At 41.3% G+C, this 25,989-nt stretch overlaps 1 protein-coding gene across 1 annotated transcript in view; it reads left to right on the plus strand.

The window, feature by feature from the left end:
• Positions 1–25,989, plus strand: part of LOC140239287 (uncharacterized) — a 115,838-nt gene that overhangs the window by 42,285 nt on the left and 47,564 nt on the right. The window contains exon 3 of the mRNA XM_072319165.1: positions 24,903–25,498. Coding sequence (XP_072175266.1) covers positions 24,903–25,498 — 596 coding nt within the window. The remainder of the gene's footprint in view (positions 1–24,902; positions 25,499–25,989) is intronic.

Below are 25,989 nucleotides of genomic sequence, written 5' to 3' on the forward strand. Positions count from 1 at the left end.
AGGATTCTCAGAGCGGCAAGGTTTACATAGAGGGTCCAGTGGGGTGTCATTGGGAAAGGGCTGCTCCAATCTTAGTCACGTGCCGGGGGTGAGGTAAATGAGCGGTGCACGGTGACTTTCCACAGTTGCTCACAAATTAACTTCATCACCTTCCCCTAGTAGTCTGCGTGTCACCAGGGAACAGCTGTTCCCTTGCACACGGAAGGTACTATCTGCAGTTTGTAGTGGGGCCATGATAGCTTTCCTTCTTTCTTTTTTTTTTTGGGGGGGGGGGAGGATTGGAGGGTGGTAAGAAATTCATCAATGGAGCTGTAGAGATACAAAAATAACACCATTTTCAAGACAAACTTTTGTAGCAGGGCATAAGGTATAGTTTTGGTTCTTCTTGTGGGAATCTGCCTTTCTGACACTTTGCCCCCAAAATGTCTTCTATTCCCGAGCAGTGCTAGACCAGTACATTGATTGTGTGCTTACTCTGGTAAACATAATTATGGCCAAGTATCAACGGGGGTCTCAGCACTACCACATGAGTGCAGTTCAACATTTTACCCAATTTGTTTGTCGGTGATGAAATGGAAAACAGATTTTACCCATCGCACTACTAGTAAAATTTGAATCCACACAAACCAAGATGATCATACACATTTGTGTTCCAAGAGCAATGCAGCCCAAGAGCCTTGAAAAATATGATGACACTCTCCTTTTCCTTCATGTAAACAAAAGATGGACATTCAAATTTCTTTATTTACATAAGTGGCACATTGCCTTGAGTTTCCCTTCATTCATACAATCCATGTATTTCTGTCATTCCCCCCGCCATCAATGTGTCTGCAAAATGCTTTACATTTGATACTGTATACACCGAATATTTCGCGAGGTTTTTATTTTCGCGAATTTCGCGAGTCAGGTACTATTCGCGAAATTAAAGACACGCGAAGATATTGACTCTGATCCCGCTGTTATTGTGATGTACGTGTGTACACTTCTCCGTTCAATACAGGCCTCCATGATCGCGAATTGAACCACTCGCGAAATTGTCGGGAATTCCCGATTCGCAAAAATTTAGACTCACAAAATATATGGCGTATACAGTATTATGGAAGATGCTACAATCATGCCTAGTACAGTAGTAATCCTGTTTTGATCGTTTGATCCATCAATTCTATCAGATCTTAGTTTCTTTTCAAATTCAATCAAGCCCCTGACAAATTGTCAAGATTGGCAATTAGTGGGACATTTCTGTCCATATGAACAGCCGCAAGAAACTGTAAAGGTATTTGCATCGCGATCGACATCCACTATTTTGTCTGTGTAAATGACACTATTGAAAAAAAAAAAGAAGCTTGCCACGTTTTATAGTGATCTGTTCTGTCATGGTAAAGCAAACATGCACTCCTAGCTGAGAGTGGGCAGCCTTGTTGATCGACTATATAACGGAGAGCAGACCGTGTGGTCCATTAAAATATTTGATTGTTTTTGCCACGTGTAGCGCAAAATGGTGGCATCAGAGATATGAGGGAAAGCTTCTCATTCTGGCAATGTCATGCTTATTGAATATCAAAGGTGGAGGGGGGGGGGTAGGGATAAGGGTGATGGTGATTATAAACTCACCATTGTCTTTGCACGGCTGGCTCCAGACCTACAGACTGTGACATTTTGAATAGGGAATAGGCCTATTATACTATGAAGGCATGCACGGCAAATATGGAAAATTTGAGTGGCAGTGTAATTTTAAAAGAATTTAATTCTGTAATGTAATTTTGAAAGAATACAATTCTGCAATGTAATTTTGAAAGAATACAATTCTGTGATGTAATTTTGAAAGAATGCAATTCTGAGTGTGAAGCCATTCTTATTGAATACAACATATTTCTATGGATTATATAGCATATAACATGTGCTGTAACTATGTACTCTCCTCCATTAATATCTGTTGTAATTTGATTCAACTTTTCACAGTTTCATGGGAATGGCATGTACTTCTAGAAAGAAGACAATGGGTAGACCAATAATGTGTGTAGATTATGATACTTGTTTTGTTTTGTGTTGTTTTATTTTTTTCTGCCCAGTGTGGTACACGATACCTTTCTTGTGATGGTATACAAAAATAGCAAAATAGTCCCGTTGTTTTGGTGCAGCCCCATTTTTTACTGCAGCCCTGTTCTTTACTGTCTATAGATTTTGGCACGCTATGCAAATCCTAAAGTTTGTAGTTGAAGAGTCTCCGCTATAAAGGAGATAAGAGATTTTCTAGTGTTGTCTGCAATCACGCTATACAGAGCAGAGAAGTGTACTAGTATAGCATTGGAAATGTAATGCCCATGAGTGCCAGAGTCAACAAAAGTTAATCCTGGATTTGAAACTCCCCAGGGCTGAAAAATTCGAACAAGGTGAAAGGAAGGAAGTTCAAAAAAACAGAGGAAAGACTGGAAAAAAAAAAAAGGATATCTAGGGCCTACAAGATAGATTTTGTTAGCATGGCTCTTGTGTGAGGATCAGATTTGTGGATAGCCTTTGTTCAAGCCTGAAAGACAAAATTTGTGTCTGTCTGCTCAGCAATGGTCGTCCGTTTCTTTTGCCTCTACATTGCCTGTAAAATTGATTGCGTATCAAAATGTGATGCACATACATTGTGCATACTCTGTGAACTATGAACAATCCTGCATTACATGGTGATAATATTTTTTTTTCCTTTTCAAGTTGGTTCCATTAGAAGTGAGAGAGGCTCTGAAATGCTGCCAGTATTGCATGTTATTTTTGTCTTCACGATGAACTGAATGTGGCTCATATTTTGTAGATACAACTGGGAAATTGGACCTCGTAATTTTAAGACAATCTTGCAGTTGAGATCGACATCAACGTAACGAGCATTAGTGATAGGTGTAGTATTATTCCTTTCCGTGGGAGAAGTTAGCAAGTTGTTACCATGGAAACGATGTATGCAACATACCTGTGTTATATTCTCCACAAGACGAGGAAAAAAAAAAAGTTTAATGTCTTGAATATTGGCAAGAATGAGCCCAGAGCAAAATATACAGTGTACCATATAATATTACATTGCATTACCTGAGTGCATCATTGCCCATTGCTTTGCATTTTGCAAAATCAAATCAGTCTTATAATATAAAAATCTTCAAGATTAGTTTGAGCGGTTTTATCTTTTTACTCAAGAGTTACATGTATGAGTTAAAGATAGGGTGATCACCACATTTCAGTTATTGATTCATTATATCATTAATTATTTTCATTAATTTTCTAAACCAATCACCTGCATTTCCATGACTTTAATACATGACACATGGTTAATGCCATGTGTGTACCCAAAACCTTTTCTTGCTGTTATACTTTTCTTTATTTGGCTGGTTCATGATTTCCGAATGTATTTATCTTTCTTGACTGCTTTCCGAGTGCCAACTACAAATAGTTGTCCCATCCTCCTGACCATACTCAATGCATTTCTATACTTGAAATCAAATTCACCAAGTACTACAGTACTATTACAGTAATAGTCATTGCTTTGTTTGTAAATTCCAGGGTACGCTTTGAAATCACATAAAGGTGTACATAAGGTTTGAATGTGTTGTATGTAATTATGTTGATAACAAAGTGGTCTATTGCCTATTTACATTTAACACTTTATAATGTGTAGGCCTATGTATGTACACAAAAGATCCCTACAAGTATGATATGTATTGTCCAAGTAACCAAGTCGGGAAATGTTTGCAGTTGTAGAGTTTGTGGGGGAGATTTTTTTTTTTTTTTTTCTTCCTGTACAGAACTGTAGGTGTGGTTAAATGCTAGCATCTCTTTCCAGTTCAATTTGAGTGGAGACATTCAGTTTGCACAGTTATTGTCTGTGCGATGCTTCACAGATCCATCATTAGTTTTTAGCTTCTCTACTGTTCTATTCCAGATTTTAATCAGTCAGCTGCGGTGTGTGGCAGCCTTGTGTAGAGACGGTGGAGTGTTTACCTTGTAGCTGTCGTCTGCTGTGAGCAAGTATGAGTTGTCTGCCATGGTTTCCATGGAGATAGAGAGATAGATAGATAGAAAGAGAGAAAGAGGTGAAGTTGGAGGTGGAGAGGTAGGGGGAAGAGTGTGTGGGAGCTCATGTGAAATGGCTGCACTCTTCTGCTATTTTTCCCCGTGCTTTAGAAGCCAGCCAGTGTGAGATGGAATAGGCAGAAGTGTCTTTTGTGAGGGTATAGTATTGAAGGAAAGGGAGGGCTCAAATCCTCTTTGGTTGCCAAGATTTATTCAACCTCTGACATTGGAAGGACAGGAGGGGGGAAAAAAAGCCTCAAGAATTAAAGAAGCATGAAAGAAGAAAGAAAGAAAAAAAGAAGGAGCTCACTTCATTTATCTGCAACTATTTTTACACTACATTCAGAGTTTCTTATCATTTACCCAGCGCCCACCCCTGCCGCTCTTTGCCTCGCTGTCTCATGTCTCGCTTGTAGCGCTCTCGGCCTTGTCAGGGAAATGGTTGTCGGCTAGAGCTGGGCTTGTTACGGGGGAACAAAGCACATAGTTCATTTTGTTGAGAACTACCCTGCTGTAGCAAATTAAACATGTCCCTGGCTCTATTTGCGTACTATGCTTCTTGGCTGCGTTTCTGCACTGGGCTGCTCTGATCTCACCTATTGTTTGCCCTGCCTGGCCCTGTAGTATGCACTGTGGGCTCGTCGGGGTTCCCACGGAATGTGCTCCCACGTATTGTTATTTTTTCCACGGCGACCCACAGGCTTTTTTCATGCGATTGGGGCCTTTTTGAAAAATATTAGTCCGGGGGAGCACTGCACCGGGGAGGCTGGTGGCATGTCTTTGAAAGAGAGAGAGGGTCTTGCCGGTGAGTCTGCTAGCATGTGATCTCCTCGGGATACCGACCACAAGCAAACCAATGTCCGTGACACACTCGCACAGACACTCCGTGCTGGATTAAGTTGAGACAGCAGTCCGGGCATGACGCATCGGGTTGCTTCGGTGACGGCGATGAAACGGCTCAGGGAACGTGCAGGTCTCAGACCGGGGTGTCTCACCACTCATGGAGGTTTGCCGAGCTGAATAGATATATGTACCTCTCCAGGTAGCACAGAAATGCCTGCTCCTTACCGGCTAATTCATCCACAGCGGCTGGCAAGTTGGGCCGCCTCCAAGGGTTGGGGAGAGAAAACATCCCACACTCAAAGTGTTTTGTGTTTACTACATGTATGGCGATGATAGCCAAACTGCTGAGACTTGTTGAATTTTTGCACGTGGGGTGGAAGAGGCCAGCAATGTGGGAATACAAGGAGGTACCATGTGGGAATAATGGAGCTACTTGTATCTGAGCCGGAGGGGAGCTTTTGTGCACTATCTCCACCGGAGGACAGGTAACTTCAATCGCCATCATTTTTTTTTTTCTTTGAAATGCATCCACATACTTCTGTGTGCTATGACCACTAAAACCATCAACAGTTGGTCAGTAGAAAGGTGAAGAATCAAGAGGAAGTGAAGAAAGTGGAAAGGAATCTTACTGTGAATCAAAAAGGAGCTGGATGGTTTGTCTGACTCTGCTGTTGATTTCTAGGATAAGTTAATGAAAAAGAAATCCTTGTAGAGAGATCTGTTTGCAGATAACCATGAGAAGTAGCAAATGTTGCAAACAGGTGTTGTCTGAATGTATGTTGTTTGCTGTCTAGACTAAGTGGCTCAAAGGTTGTGTACATTCGTGGCCCATTCCCTAATATAGGATAATGATTCCTCAGCCATTTTGACAGAGGTAGCTGCAAAATGATTAAAAAAAACGAAGAATTATCAAAGAAGATGCGATAAAATACTTGATAAAATGATATGATATGAATATATGGTACAGAGATTGATGTCCCATGTAATTTCGTTATGACTCATATACCTACAATAAATAGTATTTGTCAAAATAGTATTTTATTTTTCAGGGTGTCAAAGTTTTTGAATGCTGCAGACAAAAGAAAAAAAGCAACAACAAAAAATTGAATTAATGCAGTATTTTCCCCCAAAGCCTTGTCAGTAAGTGGCCTGTTTTTTAGGGAATTCTTATAGTGGCAACTCTTCACTTCATATCAAAATTTGTCTGTAGATAGACTTATAAGTAGATAGGCCTATTCATAATTCACACAATCTGCACACAAAGAAAAGAAAAAGGAATTTAGCCAACAAAATTGATTTATCTGTCATTATTGAAATGCCTTGCATTGATGTAAAAGTAAATATCAAAGTGTGATAGTACCTGGCACACCATTGCCAGTTGTGTGAATGTTTGCAAAACGTGGTCAGGGCAACACCTGTTTGTTCGGCTTTGATGAATGAAGTGAAGTCAACAGAAACAAAGCAGAAATTGCCATGGAAACTGGACAAACATATAATCATATGGAATTTTAAACTTAAAAAAAAAATCATGTTTTAGAAGTCAGTGATAAATGTAATATCAACAATAGTATGTTCTTTGCTCATAAATATGACTGTGATTCATGTGAACTGTTCAAGGGAAAACATCTAAAGTATGAATTCCATAATTTTTTTATACTTTGCATAAGATTTTGATGAAATTCATTGTCTTACTATTTTTGACTTTCTTGTACATGGATGTAAAGGAATCATTCACTGTAATTTTGGTAATATTTTGGTTCGGTAATAATGAGAGATCTGTAGTATTCTAATGTTTACACGCTGAAATGGTCAAATATCAGAAAATATCTTTCACATTTGTCATTGTTATGAAGGATAATGTAAGATTGTTTTATCTGTGGTGTAGATGACTTCTATAATAACATAATAATGTGTATATTGGTCAAAGTTGAAGCATATAAGTGAAACACTAGCCATTGTTAGCACAGTCAAGTAGATTCTTGCTAGAAAAAAATTGCATCTTTACTGAAAGTTTTGTTATTGAATATTGGTATTATATCTTTGTGTCAACGAATTGTATCGGTATGAGTGCTTTGACATTTTGAATATCATCTGACAAGTGAGTTTCAGTAGGCCAGTTTGTAGTTCCACTTTGCGCATAAGCAGCAGAAGGTCATATGTGACAACATGCATGTTGTTTTTTTAGATTCACTGAGATAAGCATCTGTGATGTCATGATTATTCATTGCGTAATCCTTATAAATGGTGCTTGCCAGAATGTCGACCTGACAGTAAAAAAAAGTGTTCATTAATTTAAAGTCCAGTTACTAGTATTTGGCAATACTAAATAGAAAAGGTTTGTTAATCCATTCAATGCAAACAATGAAACTAAACTGATACTTACCAATTGGAAATTGATGGGCCCTGTTTTACTAACACAGGAACTGCATGTATCAATGAGCTAAACTGTGAACCCAAAGTTAGGACAGATTCAAATCAGACCTAGTTGGGAAGGATACATAGACATTCAAGCATTCTAAGATGTGGCAAGTTAAGTGCAAGATTTGTTTCCAAATCACTTCTTGGAGCAGTTTCTAACTTCTGAGCAGGGACTGATGGATTCCAAATTGCCCCTAGGATCAGTTGAACCAAATTATGGATTGATTTTAGAGTTTAGTGAAATAGCCCCCTGGTCTTTGCAGGTTATTTCTTGTTTGGACATGAATTCCATAATCGTTGCATCGGGCAAGGTTATGCAGATGTCGCTATGACAATGAGTGAAAGTGCCTAACCGAAAAAAGATACGTCATTGGTCCAAATGTGCACATGAGCCGTTTATGAACTGGCTTATTGCCCTGGGCGAGTTGGCGTGTTGGTTTTGATATGACGTTGGCTGTATCACCGATGTATGGATTGATTTTGTTACTTGTGGTTGAGGCTCTGTAGTTACATGTAGTACCTGTTCTATCTGCAATGAGCTGCATTCTGTCACACCACCACCTACATACATGTACATGTACTTCAACCCCTTGAAGAGTATGATATGAAGCACACCAATTGCTCCAATACTTTGTACACAGGCCATACTAATATACTTTGCAATTGCTTGGAATATACATGTTTTTACTTTAAATCTGTTTTTGTACTTCATATTGTAGTATTATGCATTTAACCAGTTCATTTTGAATGTATTTTATGTGTTTTGTACTAGTTTTCAGGTGTAATTTCAGATGTTTGGGGACACATCTTTTGAATTCAATATCTCTGTATAGAAACAACCTCACACCCTCCAGATTTTGCAGGGATATTACCAATACAATAAACTATGATGTCAGAAAATTAAATGTTTGTGTACAGGTGCACTTTGACCCCAAGCATCACATGTAATACAACAAGCACAGAGTATAATGCACCATGCCCCCAGTGCTGTAAAAGAGAGTTCATACAATGGGACTAGGGTAGAGTGGGAGGGGCCAGGGATCTGCCTGGAGGCACAGCCAGCAGGGTTGCAGGTATAAGGGCAAGGACGATCTATTGAATCGACTCCAAGCCACAGTAGCATCCCAAAAGGTGTCCATGTCTCTGATTGCTGCATACTCCCCCCCCCCCCCCTTCCCTGATATTGTCAATATTACTGCCATTTGTGTTATTACATTATCATACTGTATGAGCTGTTATTTTCGAGAAGGTTTAATTTTCACGAAGTTTTGCGAATCACAGGTCGATCGCGAATTTAACAACACGCAAAAATGTCTCCATGCGCAAGGGAAATAGTGCATTCATGTTAGCGTTGGTGTCAATTCGCGCAAATATCTGTATGCAAAAGTAACAGCTTATACAGTATCCTAAAAGATGTGCATGTCTCGTGGGCTGCATACTTCTTCTTTTTTTTTTCTCCCCAGGATATTGTCAGTATTACTGCCATAATATGTTTTTACATTATCATACCTCATGCTGTCGTGGCTAATGTATCGCTTATTATAGGTTATATTTTTGTTGGCCAGTACTGAAAATTACCGCTTATCAGTATTGGGCTTTATTCATGTATTTGTGGTGAAATTTGTGAACGAGGAAATGAGAGCAAGTGATAATGTGAAAGAGGAGGCTAATAATGTATAGAAAGACTATCTGTATTAATAGTCCTAGATGGTTGCTCTTTGATGGCTTGGATACTGTATAGCAAGATATTTCCCAGCATGAAATTTCCGCAGATTGGGACCACTGGCCTTTTTCGCGTCATGAAATTTTTGCAAATTGCCACTGGTATTGTGCATTTTAGTAGATCGCGGTCTTGGCTCTTGCGAAATTCATGAAATTAGAATGCAAGCAAACATTTCTTGTTTTACAGTGCTATACAAGGGGTGACTAGCACACCGTGCACATGTCTGTAGTCTGGGCTGATCGTCTTTCCTCCTCATAACTTGCTCAGAGAAGTTGGAAAACTTAAGATTGCCAAACGAAAACTGAAATGAAAGAGGAATAGATGAATTTTATTTTGCTTTTATACCTCTTGTCGTACTCCGCGCCAAAAGTCTGAGCAGTATTATTTTTTGCCTCCGCCAGTGGCAGCCGTATCAGTGCTAGATGGATGGTTGGTCTGCTTCACAGCAGAACGCCTCATCCGATGCAGGTGCGATCTAAAAATGTCCTGCGTCCCATTGACGTCACCGGCCTGATGTTTCCCCCGCAGTTGTCGAGGCAGATCAATATGACGTGAAGTTGCGCCAGTGTCCTGGTTCCCTCTCGTCCTCCCCCCTACCCCCTCGCCCCAAATATGAAAACACAGGCCAGTGGATTATGTATGTGGAGGAGCGAAGGTTTTTTTTTTTTGCTGGTCCCTCGTTTTTTTCTCCCCTTGGAAGATCTGATGATTCAAGAGCTCGTGATGCGATTGACAGAGTGTATAATGAGGTGGAAGGAATCAGGGAAAGAAAGGATGAATGAAGGAAGGAAGGATTCAAAAAAAAAGAAAGTTGAATGGAATCCCAGTTTTGTCAAATCTGATGATAGATTAGCAGCCTCCAAATAGTTGGAATGGGGGGGGGGGGTGGGGGGAGTGGAGAATGAGTCGCATTTAGGGCATAGTGGAGGGGTGAGTGAATTAGATAAAAAGATATGGGTTGGGGCTCTCAAGCTTGTAAATTCTGTATACGCAATAAATTAAGCGAGTCTGATTTTTTTACGAATCGGGGTCAGGGAGTATAGTAATGAAGGGAGAAACTTGTGTGTGCACATTGCGTCATGGTCGGGATCAACTGTAATAATTTTGCAGGTTGTTAAATTCATGAATAGTGCCCATCTCCTGAAATTCGCGAAAAATAAAAGCCTTGTGAATTATGTGCTGTTTGTAGTAAGTATGTCAAGTGTGAGGATATGTAGTAGTAGTAGTGTGATTGGAAAGGGTAGGAAAAGTTGGGTGGGGTATAGTGTTGAGGCAACGCTGTATACTAGAACTGGTCTGACGGTCCCAGACTGGTAAAAATCACTTGTCTGACCAGCAAATTTTCAGGGATTGCTAAATTTACTGGTCCAACTTAACAGATAAGATACTGTACGAGCTGAAATTTTCGCGTTAAGATATTTTCGCGAATTGCTACTTGGAGGACATTTTCGTGTGTTGTTAATTTCGCGGTTTCGAGGGTCTAACTGAACTTAGTTATTTGCACGTTGTTATTTTCACGTGTTGTTATTTTCGCGGTTCAAAGGCGATTCGCGAAATTCGCGAAAATAAAGCCACCGCGAAAATTTCAGTTCGTACAGTAATGTAAATAACATTGTCTGGGCCAGTTAAGAAATGTACAGGACCAGTGAATTTAAGGTTCGGACCAGATGAGTAGGGAAAATATATTAGTGGGCAGTTCTGATTTCGGGGAATGGGGTTTGTGAAAACTTATTCGATGGAGAGGGGTAAATTTTGAAGAGGAGAAATACAGACAATGTCTGCTTACTATAAACACTGTATAGTGTATATTTTACCGGGTTTTGATTTCGCACATTTGCTAGTTGGGTTCTATCTGCAAATTTGACAACACATGAAAACATTAACTCTGATCCCAACATGAATGCGATGTGCATGAGTACATTTCTACATCTGTTGCTGTACTTCACTATAGCAAATTCAACCAAACCAAACACCAAAATTATCTGGAAGTTCACTAATTCGCGAAAAACTAAACTAGCGAAATATATGGCATATGCTGTATTTTATGAAATATGATGGATTTTGAGGGATGCTAAAGCAGGGAAAGGGGTTGACGATAATGATAGGAGTGACAAACCCAACACAGTTCATAATCGTAAAGTTGGAAAGGTGGAGTGGACCTTGGAAGATTGCATGGAATGCTTTGAATATTTCCAAATCTTGTTTCTAAAATTCCACATCCTATCTTATTGTATCAAACATTTGCAAATCATCAGGAGAAATTCTCTTTTGACAGCAATATTATTTAGTTGTTACTTATGGATTCTATCATGAAAAGTAGACACATGCTGCTGTTTTTGTGAAATAACTGGGTACACAGGCACTACGAAATTTCCTATGGATAGAATTTGCCCAGTAATGCTGTGCATGTTCTACGCAACTGCAAAAGTTGGGCCAGTATCTGGCACGAAGCCATGAGTGAAAGACCGGTCTGATGGGTGGAAGAATTATCCTCATCCTTTAGGACGCCGCCTGCTGCTATTCAACACTGAATGGATTTGTTAATACCGATTCTTGCTCGTGATGTGCATGCGGAGTCCTTCCTCCGTCCATGTTTGTGTGGTGTGTCCCCGTGTGGAGGGCCTGGATCGATAGTGGCATATGTCACGAAGAAAGGACGTCCATCATGCCGTGGCGACACTCCCATCTCGTTTCCCTATCGTGGAGCTGTTAGGTGACCCCCTCCCGTGTCACGTTCGGGGTTTTTCCACGAACGCAGAAAGGGCAATCTGTTTTGGGCGATCACTGGATTCCCAGCATCCCTAACCTCGGCCCCCTCCCCCCTTGTCATGGTTGAGAATACTCTCTGGAAAGAATCCCCTAACATAAACACACTCACGCACGCACACACACACACACACACACACACACACAAGCGAATTAACTGATGTACTCATACATATTCAGACAGAATTACACAAGCACCACACACTCACACACATATGCTCACACAAAATAAGTAACAGAATCTCCTTTGTAAGGGCTCCTCCATACTCCGCTATTCCGCTCTTGCCCTTTAACAAAAACAGAAGAAGACGAAGAAAACAAACTCTGTCATTCCTCCTTGCTTTTACTCCGGTCTTTGAATTCCGCTCCCCCTCCAACCACACATAGCTTGCATAGCTGTCCCGTAGCCAGTCGCCTTCTTTCCTCCAACATTCAATAACTTGATAATTACGAAATTTAATAATGCGCCCCGCTGTTCCTCCAGGGCCGGTTTTACGTGGGCTCCTCCATCTTGTTCTCGGTCTATCGCTCGCTCGCTTGCTTGTCATCTGTGAGTACTGTTCTTTTCCCCCATTTCTCCTTCTTTGTAGCTCTTTCTCCCCTATTCCCCCCCCCCCCAAACATTCTCCATTGCGTGTGACTTCGTGGAATCGTGGAGAATAAATCATGATGAATTAGTCTGGAGAGAGAGTGGGGGAGGGGGTTCACGTCAACCATATGTGGCCTGCACAGAGGGAGGCAGCATTCTTGGGGTGAAGTTAGAAATGAAAGAGAAGGAGGAGTATGTGTATGTGCGTGTGTGTGTTTTTGTTGTGTGTGTGTGTGTGTGTGTGTGTGTGTGTGTTTGGGGGTGCTTCGTTAATTGTTAATATTGAGGCATGGTAGTAGGATTGGGGAGGGGCAGATGAGGGGGGGGGAAGGATAGTATGCAGAAATCTGCATGTCAGGTTACTCGAAGTTCAACTGTGGTCGTTGCCTCGCTGCATACATTTTTTTCTTCTTTTTTTTTTTCATGGTGGTGTTAGTGGTACATGGCCCTGTTCTGTACCTGGTTGGTATTACTGGGTAGATACAGTCACCAAGACTTAAATACTCTTTGTGGGATTTGATGCACGCATTTCATGGTCATGGTTTTCTCCTTTGTGACTATGGGGTACCATCTTCCTTTTACCACACGTTTCGTAGGTAGGGCCTATAGGGTTAGTCCTTTTTTATTTTACATAAATTTATGTTTTCTTCATAAGAGCAGGGAAAGACAACAGATAAAAACATTTACAATGTGTGACATGTATTTTTTTTATCAATAAAAAATTAGAAAGTGTGTTTTGTGAAAAATATGTTTTCTGAAATTATTATCATAAAGATGATATATACACTTACCCTATTGAAGCGTGATTCTTGTGTTATTTTTGTTTTAATATTATTATTATTTTATTTAGCCTTTTTACACTGTATCAGTTTGTTAATGTTAATTTTTGCATGCAGAAGCTGGCAACTCAGCATGGTACTATAGCCACAGCCTCCCCTTCCCTTTCTGCTTTGCTTCTGGGATGATAATCTGTATGCAGTCCATTGCACTGTTTTTTCCTTTTAGCATTTAGAGCACGCATGTGTGAGCCTGTCTGTTCATTAGCGGGTCCTCCCAGCGTCCTTCCCCTTTCCATAGAGTGAATGGGGCGCATCATCATTAAAGATTCCCGTGCGTGCTGGTCTGGTCGGAGGGTTGCCTGGATTCAGGACGGATAGATATTTTCTCGGGAGTACTCCCATCCTTCTGTCTTTGTCTCTCCCTCTCGGCAGTCGGCCATCATGGCGTCCCCCGTACGTAGATGAAGGATGTGTTTTCGGGATTTGATGAGATTGGGTGAGAAGAGCTTGAGGAGAGAGAGATCGGGAGGGAATAGACGTGAGGCTGTGAGCTTGCCTGGCCAGACTTGCATTTTATGTCAGTAGTAATGCCAAGTGCTTCCTAAAGCAGAGATCAACTAATATAGTAAAACGAGGAATGTTGGCATGCATTTTAATTTCGCAAGAGCCAAGATTCGTGAAATTGAAATGCACGCGGAAGTTCTTGTCTACACTATGCAGTGAATGGTAGAGGAAACCAGCAAAAATTTAATGAGCAAAAAAGGCCTGTTAGCTCCAATTCGCGAAAATTTCACACTGCAAAATTATCATGTTTTACAGTAATTGCTTGTCTCTAGATCCAAGGTACAATGTGAGGTAAATACTACTATTACTAGAATGCAATGTATGAGCTATAACATGACAGTCATGCAGAAGACTCATAGAAGTAAGGGATGCTTGTTAGTGATGATTTCCATATAGGCCCTACTGTATATGCTGAATATTTTGTGAGGTTTTTATTTCCGCGAATTTTGCGAGTCAGATGCTATTTGTGAATTCGAACACACATGAATATATTAACTCTAATCCCAACACGAATGTGATGTGTGCGCATACACTTCTCTGTTCAGTAATGTACTCCACAATCGCGAATTTAACCACTCGCGAAATAGTCAGAAAGTCCTTAATATTTGCTAAAAATTTGTCTTGCTAAATCAATGGCATATAACAGTTTTCATTTTGGCACTCTTATTTAGTCAGCCATGTTTTGATATTAATTTTTTTGTGTTGTTTAAAAATAACAGGGCAGACTTAGCATGTTGATGAGTGGCAGTTGTCGCAGTCTTGACATTGCTGTCAGTTATATTTAGACAAAGTCATTGTGCAATAACATATTATCAGAAATCAAGTAAAAAAAAGTAATTTCAGTGTTCAGCAGTTCATATTCACATCATTATCTCGTAAATGGGTTCAGACATAGCCATTAAAGGAACAAAGAGTGATTGTGCGCGAAGGAAGTGATATTTCCAACATTGCAAATGGCATTTATGGCATTATTTGTCTCATTTGTGATTTGCGTGGAGAAAACAAGTTTATAGATGATTAGAAGAGGAAAAAATAAAAACAACTCAGACATAACATTTACCAAAGCAGCATGAAGGGAACAGGTATTGAAAAGTTCATTATGTGTGGGTTCAAGGAAAGGGTATGATTTTGTTCACTTTTTCAGATGATTTGCTACCTCATTTGATAAGAACTGCTCTTTAGTAGCATGCTTCTAGTTTTTGTTTCCTGTGGAACTGGTGACCGGTGATGAGGAAAACCATGAATTGCTGAGTGATCATCATGTACATTTTACAATGGATGTCTCTTGTGTTTGAGAAGGACAGTCGTTAGTGCAAATAACACGTAATCTATTTACAGCCTGGTTGATTGAGGAAGTTGGCTACATTTTGTACTGTATGTACATTGCAGTCCTTTGTTCGTATATCCTGTGTAAATGAATTGTTATCAAATTTACTTTTTATCTGCATAACTTCACACAGCTCTCCATAGTCCCTTTGTCCATATCAGAATGTACATTTTTTCACTTCATTAGTTAAGAGCAATAGTCATCAGGACTATTTTTATCTTCACAATTTGCCAGAGCATGGTTTTTGCTTTCGAGAGATTATCATGCTGGTTTTGAACATAGGCCTACATGTTGTATTTGCTGTGCATCAGAAACTCCTTTCCAGCAATTATGTAATTGTCATGTAGCCTACCTCTTTTCAAACTTTCCTGCAAAGCCAGAAATAAAGGGGAAAATGTTCAGCCACATTGTTGTTTGTCAGACAAAGTTTGCAGTTTGGGTATAGGGCACATGATATGGCACCATATGCAGGGCTCAATACTATTTTTTTCCCCCTCTGGTTGCCTATTCATGCCACTGAAATCATTAAATTTGAAATGTTGGTGGCCCCCAAAATAATATGGAATGGCTCTCACTGAAGGAAACGTAGCAATTTGTACCAAAAGACATGCTTTCTGGAAGTTTAGTTGCTAATGTTGAGCCATGCTATAATAATGTGGTAGCAAACCAAGAATGAATAAGAGGAAATATGAAGGATGTAGTGTAAGTGTTGTACTGACTATGTTGTGTCTTTGTGAGGCACCATGCAGGTACATATAATATCTCGTAGCTATAGTATTAGTGGGTAGAGAACATTCACATTTGTGTTAGAAACCACTCTGATTCAGAAATAGCTGTCAGCTGTTGTTTCGTGCAGTGTAGTTGCTAGTCAAGCACGGTAAAACAGGGTGGAGGTGGATTGTCGTCGCATCTGTTTTTGTTGCACGTTGCAGCGTGGGCCCGCGGGGGAAAGCCGCGGCTGATTGTCCCGTCCTGTGGGCACTGTCTCGTGATGGCAAGCCGTGAGTGGTGTGAGCCGAATCGATGGTATTCCGCTGTGACAGGAGGCAGGAGCAGAGGGTGTTGCGTGGAGGCCATCATGGGCTCAGCCTGCACTCTTGCCAAGCTGCGCCTCCTGCCATATTTGCGGTGACTGTTTGACCTTTCGCCCGTTGCCAATTTTGACTGCCGCAGTGATTTACTGACTTTTCGAACCCAACTTGGCAGCTCTGTGAAGGCTCTGGAGACATATATTTCAGGCTACATTCATCAAATAAGTTATGAGAATCAAGGCTCTTGTAGACATCAGGGGAAAGGGGAATAAGGGAACCAGTGTACACACATCTGTGTTACAAACAGTATTTAGCTGTTTTGTTCTCATTTTGATCTTTATTTATTTATTTTTGTTTACAGATAAAAGAACAGAAATTGCTAAAAGCCACTTTATGAGGTGGTAAATGTTTAACCCATTGAAGACTAATCGCAAGTATACTCAGGCAGGTGTTCATGGCAAAATCAGTTCGCACTGAACAGGTTAACTAAGGTTATGAGATACCTACTGTTCTTCTTCCTCATTGGATGACATGGTTGGATTAAATTCTGTGCTTCATCTACCCTGGAGCAACAGTCGGCATGCGAAACTACAGTCTTAATCGACATTGAACGTTCTCTTGCTGACTACACGTACTGTAGGGCTCTAATTAGCCGTACCCCGATTGGATTAATCAGGGTAGTGTAAAGGGGAGACACTGAAACAAACACTGAAACAATTATGGAAACTGTCATACCCTCTTGCGCACAAGGTCACTGTCCTTATTGCAAACCCTCGCCCTTTCCATGAACCCTGTTTTCTGTCGGTCTTTGTTCAGCTTTGCTGTCTACGCTGATGAGAGTTTCATGTCGTGTGTGCAGTAACAATGTTTTATCCGTGGTGAATGTCTGTTTCTTTACAGTCTTTGCCTGTGACTTTGTAGGGAATTGCAGCTGGTTTTCCTGCTCTGTTTTACTAGAAACGAAATAACTTTGCAATTAATCACAACTTCTTTTCATACCTGCCCTTGTCCAGCTATGGTTATACAGACTTAGCATTAATAGCAATATTTTAGGGAAATTTACCATCAAAGACAAAGCCATTTTGAGTGATATCTGTCCTTGTTGGTCAGACTCGTACACACCTGCTAGTCCAGTTGCCCTTGACAGTTGAAAATTGATGTGGGGCAAGCGAAATGTTTGGTTCGTACTGACCTAAAGCCCCGTCAGCCAGCCAAGTTTGACAGATGGAAGGAATGTTTTGCCACCATTATTGACACCTTGCATCTATCTTTAATATGGAGGGATGTTTTGACTCCTCCTCTGCCCTCTCCCTCCCCTCCCGTCCCCCCCCCCCACCCCATCTCGTCTCATCTTCACCCTCAAGATCTTCAGTTCAATGTCCGCCTCTTTGACTTTTCCCCCAGTTCTTCGTCTTGCCTTTGTCCTCCAGGTGCTCTCTCAGGATTTTAGTTGAGTTGTTTTTCAGGGAATAGAAGAATGTACCACTGTGAAGTATCAACATTCTGTGCCATATTGTGAAACCCCATGTGAAGGGAGCAGTTTTGCAAACTTCTGTTCTCCCTCTCATTGTTGTTGTTGTTTTTAATATCAGGTATTGTCGTTTCCAAAATAGTATAGTGAAATAGATAACGTGGAACCTTCCAAATATAACACTGAGTGACACATATTGCAGGGTCTTTGGTTTAACAACTTTGTTGTGGTTGTTATCATCATTGTTCTTTTGTTATGATTATTAGTATTATGTATGGGTGGAAAGAGTTATTTCATTATCTTTGCATAATGTTGGACTCCTAATGTAAAAGAGGTAATTTTTGCATTATAGACATCTTTGCCCATTTTACACAACATGAAACTAGCATGAAAATAAAAGTATACAAATATTTTGGCTTGTAATAGATAATATCTTTGATTCTGCAGAACTAAAAATGGGAAATTAACCTAACTTTACTGAGCGTAAAATGAAAAAAAAAAATGTATCACCTGAAAAATGTCTACTTCTACAGTATTTATAATCCAAGGAGTTGTTACATGCTTGCTATTCAAGAACAGAATGGTAGCCTTTGCATATTTGGTTCTTTGCATATTTGGTTTTCCCATGTAGGTCCATGGTTTTCCCCTCACTGGGCAGGGTTGTCATATTTTTGTTTCTATCTAGTCTTTCTATCTCTGTTGCTGTAGGCAGTCCACTCACAGGGCATCATAACATTGAACAGACTGGTTATAATCTATGACAGGTCACTGAGGGGACGGGACATTGGGGGGAGGGGGGGGGGGGTGAGAAAAAAAGAGGGTGGGGGAAAAGAGAAGGAAAGATACACTAGATAGAGAAAGAAAAAGAGGGAGCATCAGGGGTGGGAGAGAGAGAGAAAAAAAAAAAAAGGATGAATGAGTTGAAGTGATGATCCTCTGTGGAAGACAGATTGTGAGGTCAGACTGAGGTCATGATTCCCTACCCTCCAACCCTCCCCACCCCCATCATCCTCCCCCTCTCACAATCTCCCAGTGGAATAAACATGCCCTTATATGGAGTCAGTCCTTGTCTGGGCTGCTAGTCTCTCTTCCCCAGACCCTTCTTTGGTGGATGTTTAAAAACAAAAAACCCAACACTAACCCATCTACCTTCAGCTCTGAGTGTTGATATGCCCATTTCTATTTTCATACAATACGTCAGGGCTAAAAAATGGTCGACTGCAGCCAGGTGATGGAGTGGAATAGGAGTTGGGGAGGAGGAAAGAGAGGGAGAGCTATGATAGAGAGGATAGTTTTAAAGGGTTTTCCAGACGGAAGACTTTCAGATTTGTCACCTGCTTCATTGATTTGTGCCCAACAGCTCTTTGCCTGTCTACATTTATTGGATGCAGTCCAAGTGTGGCAAGGGTCATATCTCAAGCAGTAATGGATATCAGTCACTGTTGTAGTCTGGATGTGAAAATGCCCAAATTAATGCAGTAGTATCATCAATTTCCCGTCCCATTTTACTTCCTTTTTAATTTTTTTTTTCTAACCTCGGAAGGATGAAAAGTTCCAGAACTGAAGTTTCCGGTGATAGAAGCAGTTAGAACCAAATGTTTTAGGGGGGGGGGGGGGAGGATTTCTCCACACTTTTAGCCAGCTACGATTTTAATGTTGATTGACAGGAATTGCCCGACTTGTGTAGTTTGTGATCTAGCCTTTTAGGTAGAGAACCAACGAAGACTATAGTCATGTGATCCTATGTTTTGTTTAGAGATGGCTAGTGTAAGTTTGAGGGACCTCATACTGCATTCTGTGTCTTCATGGTGTGAAGACCATGAACTTGGGTTCTGTTTTGAGTGAAATCTCAAAGTTATTTGGGCCTAACTGAATGAAAAATAAAAAAAGTTATTAGGAAGAAAATATTTGTATTGTGTTGACAGAATTGCAAATGTTTGTAGTATGTTTCATACAGAGAATTTCTGTGTGAAATGTTGCTGCAGGGAATAATTCATTTTGGTATGACTGCTATACAAAAGATAATTTGTGCAGCAATTTCATTACGTAGAATTGTACACAATTTTCTTCAAAAAATGCTCATTTACTTAAAGTGCTATTTAATTTCAAGAAGGATTTTCCCCCCCACTGTGCTAGCAATATAGGCCTATGTAGGCCTAATGCTTTCTGTTTTCATGGAAATGTATACTTTTTGGCATTAGCCATAATGTGTTGCTTTGCATTCGGAGATGGGAAAATTATGATATGTGAAAGATTTTATGCTTCTCAGCATTTCGTACCATTGATGAATCATTAGCATTTTTATTTCTGTATTGCTTTTTTTGGGGGGGGGGGGGGTTGGAGAGTGGGGTGGATTAGGGATTTTGCAAGGACATGGAATTTGTTTTTCTTCTTGGTCTTTTGATCAAGAACATTTTTTGGGAAGAGCTAGCGGGTGCCACGGATGAGTTGGTGTCAAACGGGCCAGAGAGCCTGATTCAATGGGGTTGACCTCCCACCACCTTCCCAGATCACCATGGCACAGGAGTCAGTACTGCAACCAGGTAGCTTCCATGCCTTGTTGTGCTGTGGGAGAAACATGGAGTGTGTTTATCGACTCGCTTATTGTGCAGAATTTAGGTTTCCAATCAACTTTCAGGGATATTTGGGCAGTTGGTAAATGCAAAGCTGTTATGATTATGGGATTAGGAATGCCTTTCTGAAATGCCACAAAAAGTTCAATCGCAAATGCTCTTGAGCCAGAAATGCATTTATGTGGAGAGGATAAATGCAAAGTCATTTTGAAACACATTTATAGCTCAGACCTGCCCACGCCAATTGCTGCCAACTACACATCTCTGCTGGGTCAAACTGTGCAATGGAGCTGCGCAGTGACAAGGTCTCCCTCTCGACTCATGATAGAGATGATAAACGCATCAACTTGAGAAACGTGATCCGAAAGGCACTTACAGACGGGTTGTGATAGTGGGTATTGAAACACGTTTCAAACATGGGAAAGATGATAAATGTAATCATGGTGTGCACCCCAGTGGAATAACAATGATGAGGTCTTCTTTGATATAGGCCTAATGTACATGAATGATAGGTACACAACTCATTGCATAGAGGGAGGGGGAGGGAGCGAGGGGGAGGAGGTGGGGGAGGGGGAAGGGGGGGGGGCAGGAGACAAGCAACCTGCCAAACAGGAAATGGCAAGGTACCAGCCTGTGGAACCACAAAATGTGCACAATTGGCTGTGGTACGCACAATACTGAGGAGAACTATGAAACAAATGACATAACTGTTGTGTTTTTTTGTTTTTTTCTGGCCTATCTATTGTCTAAACATTTATGCGGGAAACCTTTATTCTTTTTTTTTTTACCCCATAGCCAGACAACACTTAACTACAGTTAATGATTTTTTTTTTGGGAAACACTTCACCTGCCACTGACAATGCCTTGCATAATCTGACGCTATGTTCTATGCATAGTCCTTGCTTTTATGGCCGTCATGCCACCGGAAATTAGCCCACTAAATGTGGCGTGGGGTGTTGTAACATTTTTGATATTAGAGTACGCCTTGTCTAGGGGCTTTATTTTTCTCTCTCCACCCCTCAAAATAGAAGTTTTGTATGTTGATGTTCAAAGCGATGATGCTTGACCTAATTGGTAGATAGGTAAAGTGTGCAGTGTCGTGTGCGTTCGTACCAACAGAATAGTTAATGGGGTATTTCTTGGTTGGAGAAGGAATAGGAAGGGTTGCCATGGTAACATCCTCAGGTTGCCCATTATCTCCTCTTCTTCTCCCATCCCTCCATACGCTAAGTCATCCCTCCACAGCAGAGTACTTACTCTTCCAGGGAAGTCATGATTTGACAAGACAAGGTACTACCTCCCCTCATGATGGCTAGGGGCCTATTTTGTGACAGTCACATCAAAGTTATGAGACGAAGAGCACTGAAGTTAGCAATGATAATATTTATGATGAAAATAACACCAGCAATCAAAACAATGTTACTCATGTTTTTGAAGCTTGACAATCATAACAGTAATTCTTTATTTTCTGGAGGTTCATTTTTTTGTAATATTGAAGACACTGGTAGCATGAAGTCCGTGCAGCTCAGCTCATTCACACTTTATACATTATTAAACAATGCCTTGAGATTTAGCAAATGAAGTAGCATGATTTTGCGATTTTGCTTTCTTATGTACTAGGAGAGATAGATAGACGGAGGGATAGAAAGAGAGAGAGATAGGATGGAGTTTAGAAGAGAAGAGAAGAGAAGAGATTGATAAACATTTTACATTTAGCAGATGCATTTTTCCCAGCAGACAGCCATGATGCTGGTGGCTGACTCATCATTTTGCCTGCTCCTCTGGGCTAGGGGCCTACCAGTAATGGATCACATAAACAATTTAACCCATCATGAAGGATGATTATTCACGTGGAAAGTGTGTCTGGATGATGAGACTAATGAGAGCCAAGGGTGGCACTCTATATCACCCCATATTTATCCCATCCCCATAATTTTTCCCCTCCTAAATATTACCCCTTCCATGACCCCTTCAGTCACCCTCACCTCCTAACAACCCCTGTCTTATTATCCCTTCCAATCGTCCTCTCCCCCTCTCTCATTACCAGATCCCATCATCCCCCATCTTCCCCATCCTTCACATCCCTCATCTCTTCCCCCTCAACCCCCTCCTCACCCCTTCCTCATCCATCCTTTCACCTCCTAGTCTCACCTCCTCCCATCATCATGCTCTCATCACCCCTCCCATTACCTCCCTTTTTCCCTCACCCCCTCCCATCACACATTTCCATCCCCATCTTTACCAGCTCCCACCATCCTCCATCCTTCCCATCCTCATCTCTTCCCCCTCAATCCGGTCCTCACCCATCCTTCCTTGTCCCCTCTCCTCCCATCATCATGCTCTCATCACCCCTCCCTTTACCTTCCCCTCCCTTCACACTTTTTCATCATTTCCATCTTTACCAGCTCCTACCATTCTCCATCTTTCCCACCCCTCATCCCCCTCCTCACCCATCCTTTCACCTTCTGCCTAGCTCCCCCCCCCCTTTTCAGACGCAAGCCAGTTTATACCAAAACTCGATAAAGAAACGACGTATAAAGAATCATCGTATAGCCGATAGACCGTTCAGATGCTTATATTTTGACCATTCCGGAAAAACGTCGTATAGATGTGCAGTTTCTCACTGCGCATGTTGTTATGGTCATGAGTGACAGGTACAAGGTCACCTTTCGTGCTCGCTCCCATTAAGCCCCGCCCAGTTATACCGTTCTATGGTCGCCATACGTTTAGACGCACAATGCACACGATGGATTGCTGATTCATTATCGAGTTCTAGTTCGAAACGATGCTCTGACCGTCGTTTCGCTATACGTCGTTTCGTTATACGTCGTTTCGTTAGTCAGTGTTCAGACGTATAAATTCATTGTATAGCTATACCGTTTTGGTATAGCTATACCGTTCTAGTATAAATTTTTTGCGTCTGAATGCCCTGTCCTTCTCCCATCATCATGCTGTCATCACCCCTCCCATCACCCCCTTCCACCACACTTTTCCATCATTCTCAGTTTTACCAGCTCCCACCATCCTCCATCCTTCCCACCACTTATCCCTTCTCCTCCACACCTCCTCACCCACCCTTTCACTTCCTTTCATTACCCCCTCCCCATCACCCCTTCCCCCTTACCCTCCCCTCTCCCTTCATCCTGTCCCATCATACTTTCCCATCATTCCCATCTTCTGGACTTTGATATCATTTCTTCTTTTATTCAATTTCAACAACATTAACCAAACATAAAAAAAAAATTGAATATACTACAGACAACAACAAAACCAATATCCCTAAGTCTCATGAGAACATTGCATACATACCTTATTTATGCTTATATGTAGCCTATACCCATTCATAATAGACTGTTTCTGTTACTTTGTATGTACTACAAGTTACGGATGTTTCTTTTCCTGCAGCCTAGTAACAAAGCATTTCATTCACCTCCTCCCTCCCATTAGGTGCCATAGGCAGGAATCCACTCAGTTGTTGCTAGGTAGGGCAAGCCTCCAGCAAACTTTGAGGTTGTTCTGGGCATATCTTGTGAATAAGGCATGCATATAAGATCTTAATACATTATTACAGAAGCGGTCTATTGTAATTTTCAATAGAAAGGAATCAAGACATTTGATTTCATCATGTGTACAATATTATAGGCCCCTACAATAGAGCTCCTCTGTAGGGTTTCTATTTATAGCTTGTTCCCCCCCCCCCCCTTCTTGGATTATCACTAGGCTTATAGACTTATTTCCCTTGGTTATGATTTGATTTAGACATTCTCTTAGTTTTCGCTGTCTTTCCATAAACGCGACTAATGGGTGCCCAGTCGGCACTGACCAATGAAAACGCGTGGCTGCAGAGCGAAGAGTGTGTAAAGTATTGAGCAAATCCAATATCCTGGGGTGCAACACATTTCGGCCCAGGGAGAGAGAGAGAATGTGAGGCTGAGAGGGAGGTAGGCCCCCACTCCAAACTCCTCTTTCGAAATTGGTTCTGATAAGTTCAACAAGGTCTTATTGAGGGGAAATTTACTGGGCGCTCAGTGACCTTATCAAAAATAACAACAAGGGAGAAGGCAGGCTAACAAACCTGGGAAAAGTGAAGAGTTTGTAAACAATCTGGTAAAGGTCACATAGCAAGGGGAAGGAACGGCCTGGAAAATGAATGCAAAGGGGTCAATGATCCCAGCGAAATGGAATGACCATCTTGTCAGAATTATGTGGAAGAAGTTTGTGACTAGGCCCTACCACTCACCCATCATCGCTGTTGTTTTTTTTTCCTCTCCCCAGAACCAGGACTAGGCTGCCTTTTGCAAGTACACTGGTGTAGTAGATGGTGTTTTCCATGTAGAACCATCTACAGTGGTCGATCCAGAGGGGGCGCACAGGGCACGCACCCCTCCTTATTTTTTTTTTTTTTTAAACAAAAGAAATAACAGGAAACAATGGGGGGTGGGGTCTCGTGCGCCCCCCCCCCCCTTTACAGAATTCCTGGATCTGCCCCTGATCTGCTGGAAGTCTTGGAACCAAGTGTCCTGTTTGTTATATGAATAAGATGAATTGAAGATGTAAAGTCACACCATTGCTCAGTTTTAATATGAAAGCATAAAGCCGATCCATGTCGTAAAGTTGACATTAATGACGATATAATCCACCAAACAAAATGGTAAAATGGTAATAGTTTCACTAAATTTAGGCACAGGTTCAGAGTACGGTACAGGGTAGACTTTCAGTGCAAAGAAGAGCTATTCACACTGATCGTTGTCAATCTTTTTTTCTTTAACCACAGATCTGCAGATGAACGGTATGAACTGGGATCAAATTATGACTATGGGAGATCATACGACAGACACTACAGTCGCGATTCGCGCGATGGGTACAGGGATGAAAACAGTATGTCGCCATCGGCCTACCGTGAAGGTAGACCACGTGACAGGACGTCTTACAATCGCACCAATTATTACTCACAACATTCCCGTGGAAATAGTGGAGATACGTCATATAACCAGGACCAGTCGGATTCCTATTTCAAGGATCAGTTTGGCAGCTCGCGGAGTGACGCGGATGGTTATTCAGACTCCGGCTCGCGCAAGTCGCGAACGAAAACACAACAGAGGACAGGCTCTGGCACAAACCGCAGCCACTCACCGCGGTCTGTGCGATCGCGGAGTTTCAGCCGCTCGCGTAGCCGCTCGCGCAGCCGGAGCCACAGTACGGACTCGCGGAGTAGTGTGTCGGGAAGCGACAACTGGTCGCGGAGATCCCAGTGTAGTAAGGACCCAGAGAGTGATCGGGAAAGTCGGAATACGGAGAATACGCAAAGTTCAGGGAGCTCTTTCAAGTACTCGGGATTATGTGTTAAAAACTTACCATCAAGATCAAGCGGTACGTATTGCATTCACTTTTTATGTCATGTAGTTTTCAATATCACTGTATGAAATGTCTTGCATACTACATTAATTTTGTAGGTACAGTGTAAAGGTGTTTTCTTTCAATGTATGCATACTGAAAGTGGATTTTGCACATTTGTGAGTGAGAGAGTTAATGCAGATTAGAATCATGCCAGTGTAAATTTATCTGCAGAGTAGAAACTTGCTCATTTTTTGTATCATTCTCTCCCAAGCTGCATCCTCCAGCATGATTGTAGAGTTGTGCCTTGTGAATACTGAATGGGGATCAATGTCGGTGCTCCAGTTTATACCTTCAGAAAATGTTTTGTTCAAATATTGCAAGTAAATTTGTCAATGGAATGTATTGTATTCTTGGAATATTTCCTGTTAAGTCAAGGGTACGTCTCTTGAGAAACTGTGAAAATACATGTACTGTAGAAGTTCCTGGAGCTGTAATTGTGTATTGTCATATATGCAGCAATGTAA

Source organism: Diadema setosum, chromosome 15 (assembly GCF_964275005.1).
Source record: "Diadema setosum chromosome 15, eeDiaSeto1, whole genome shotgun sequence".
Classification (NCBI taxonomy): Eukaryota; Metazoa; Echinodermata; class Echinoidea; order Diadematoida; family Diadematidae; genus Diadema; species Diadema setosum.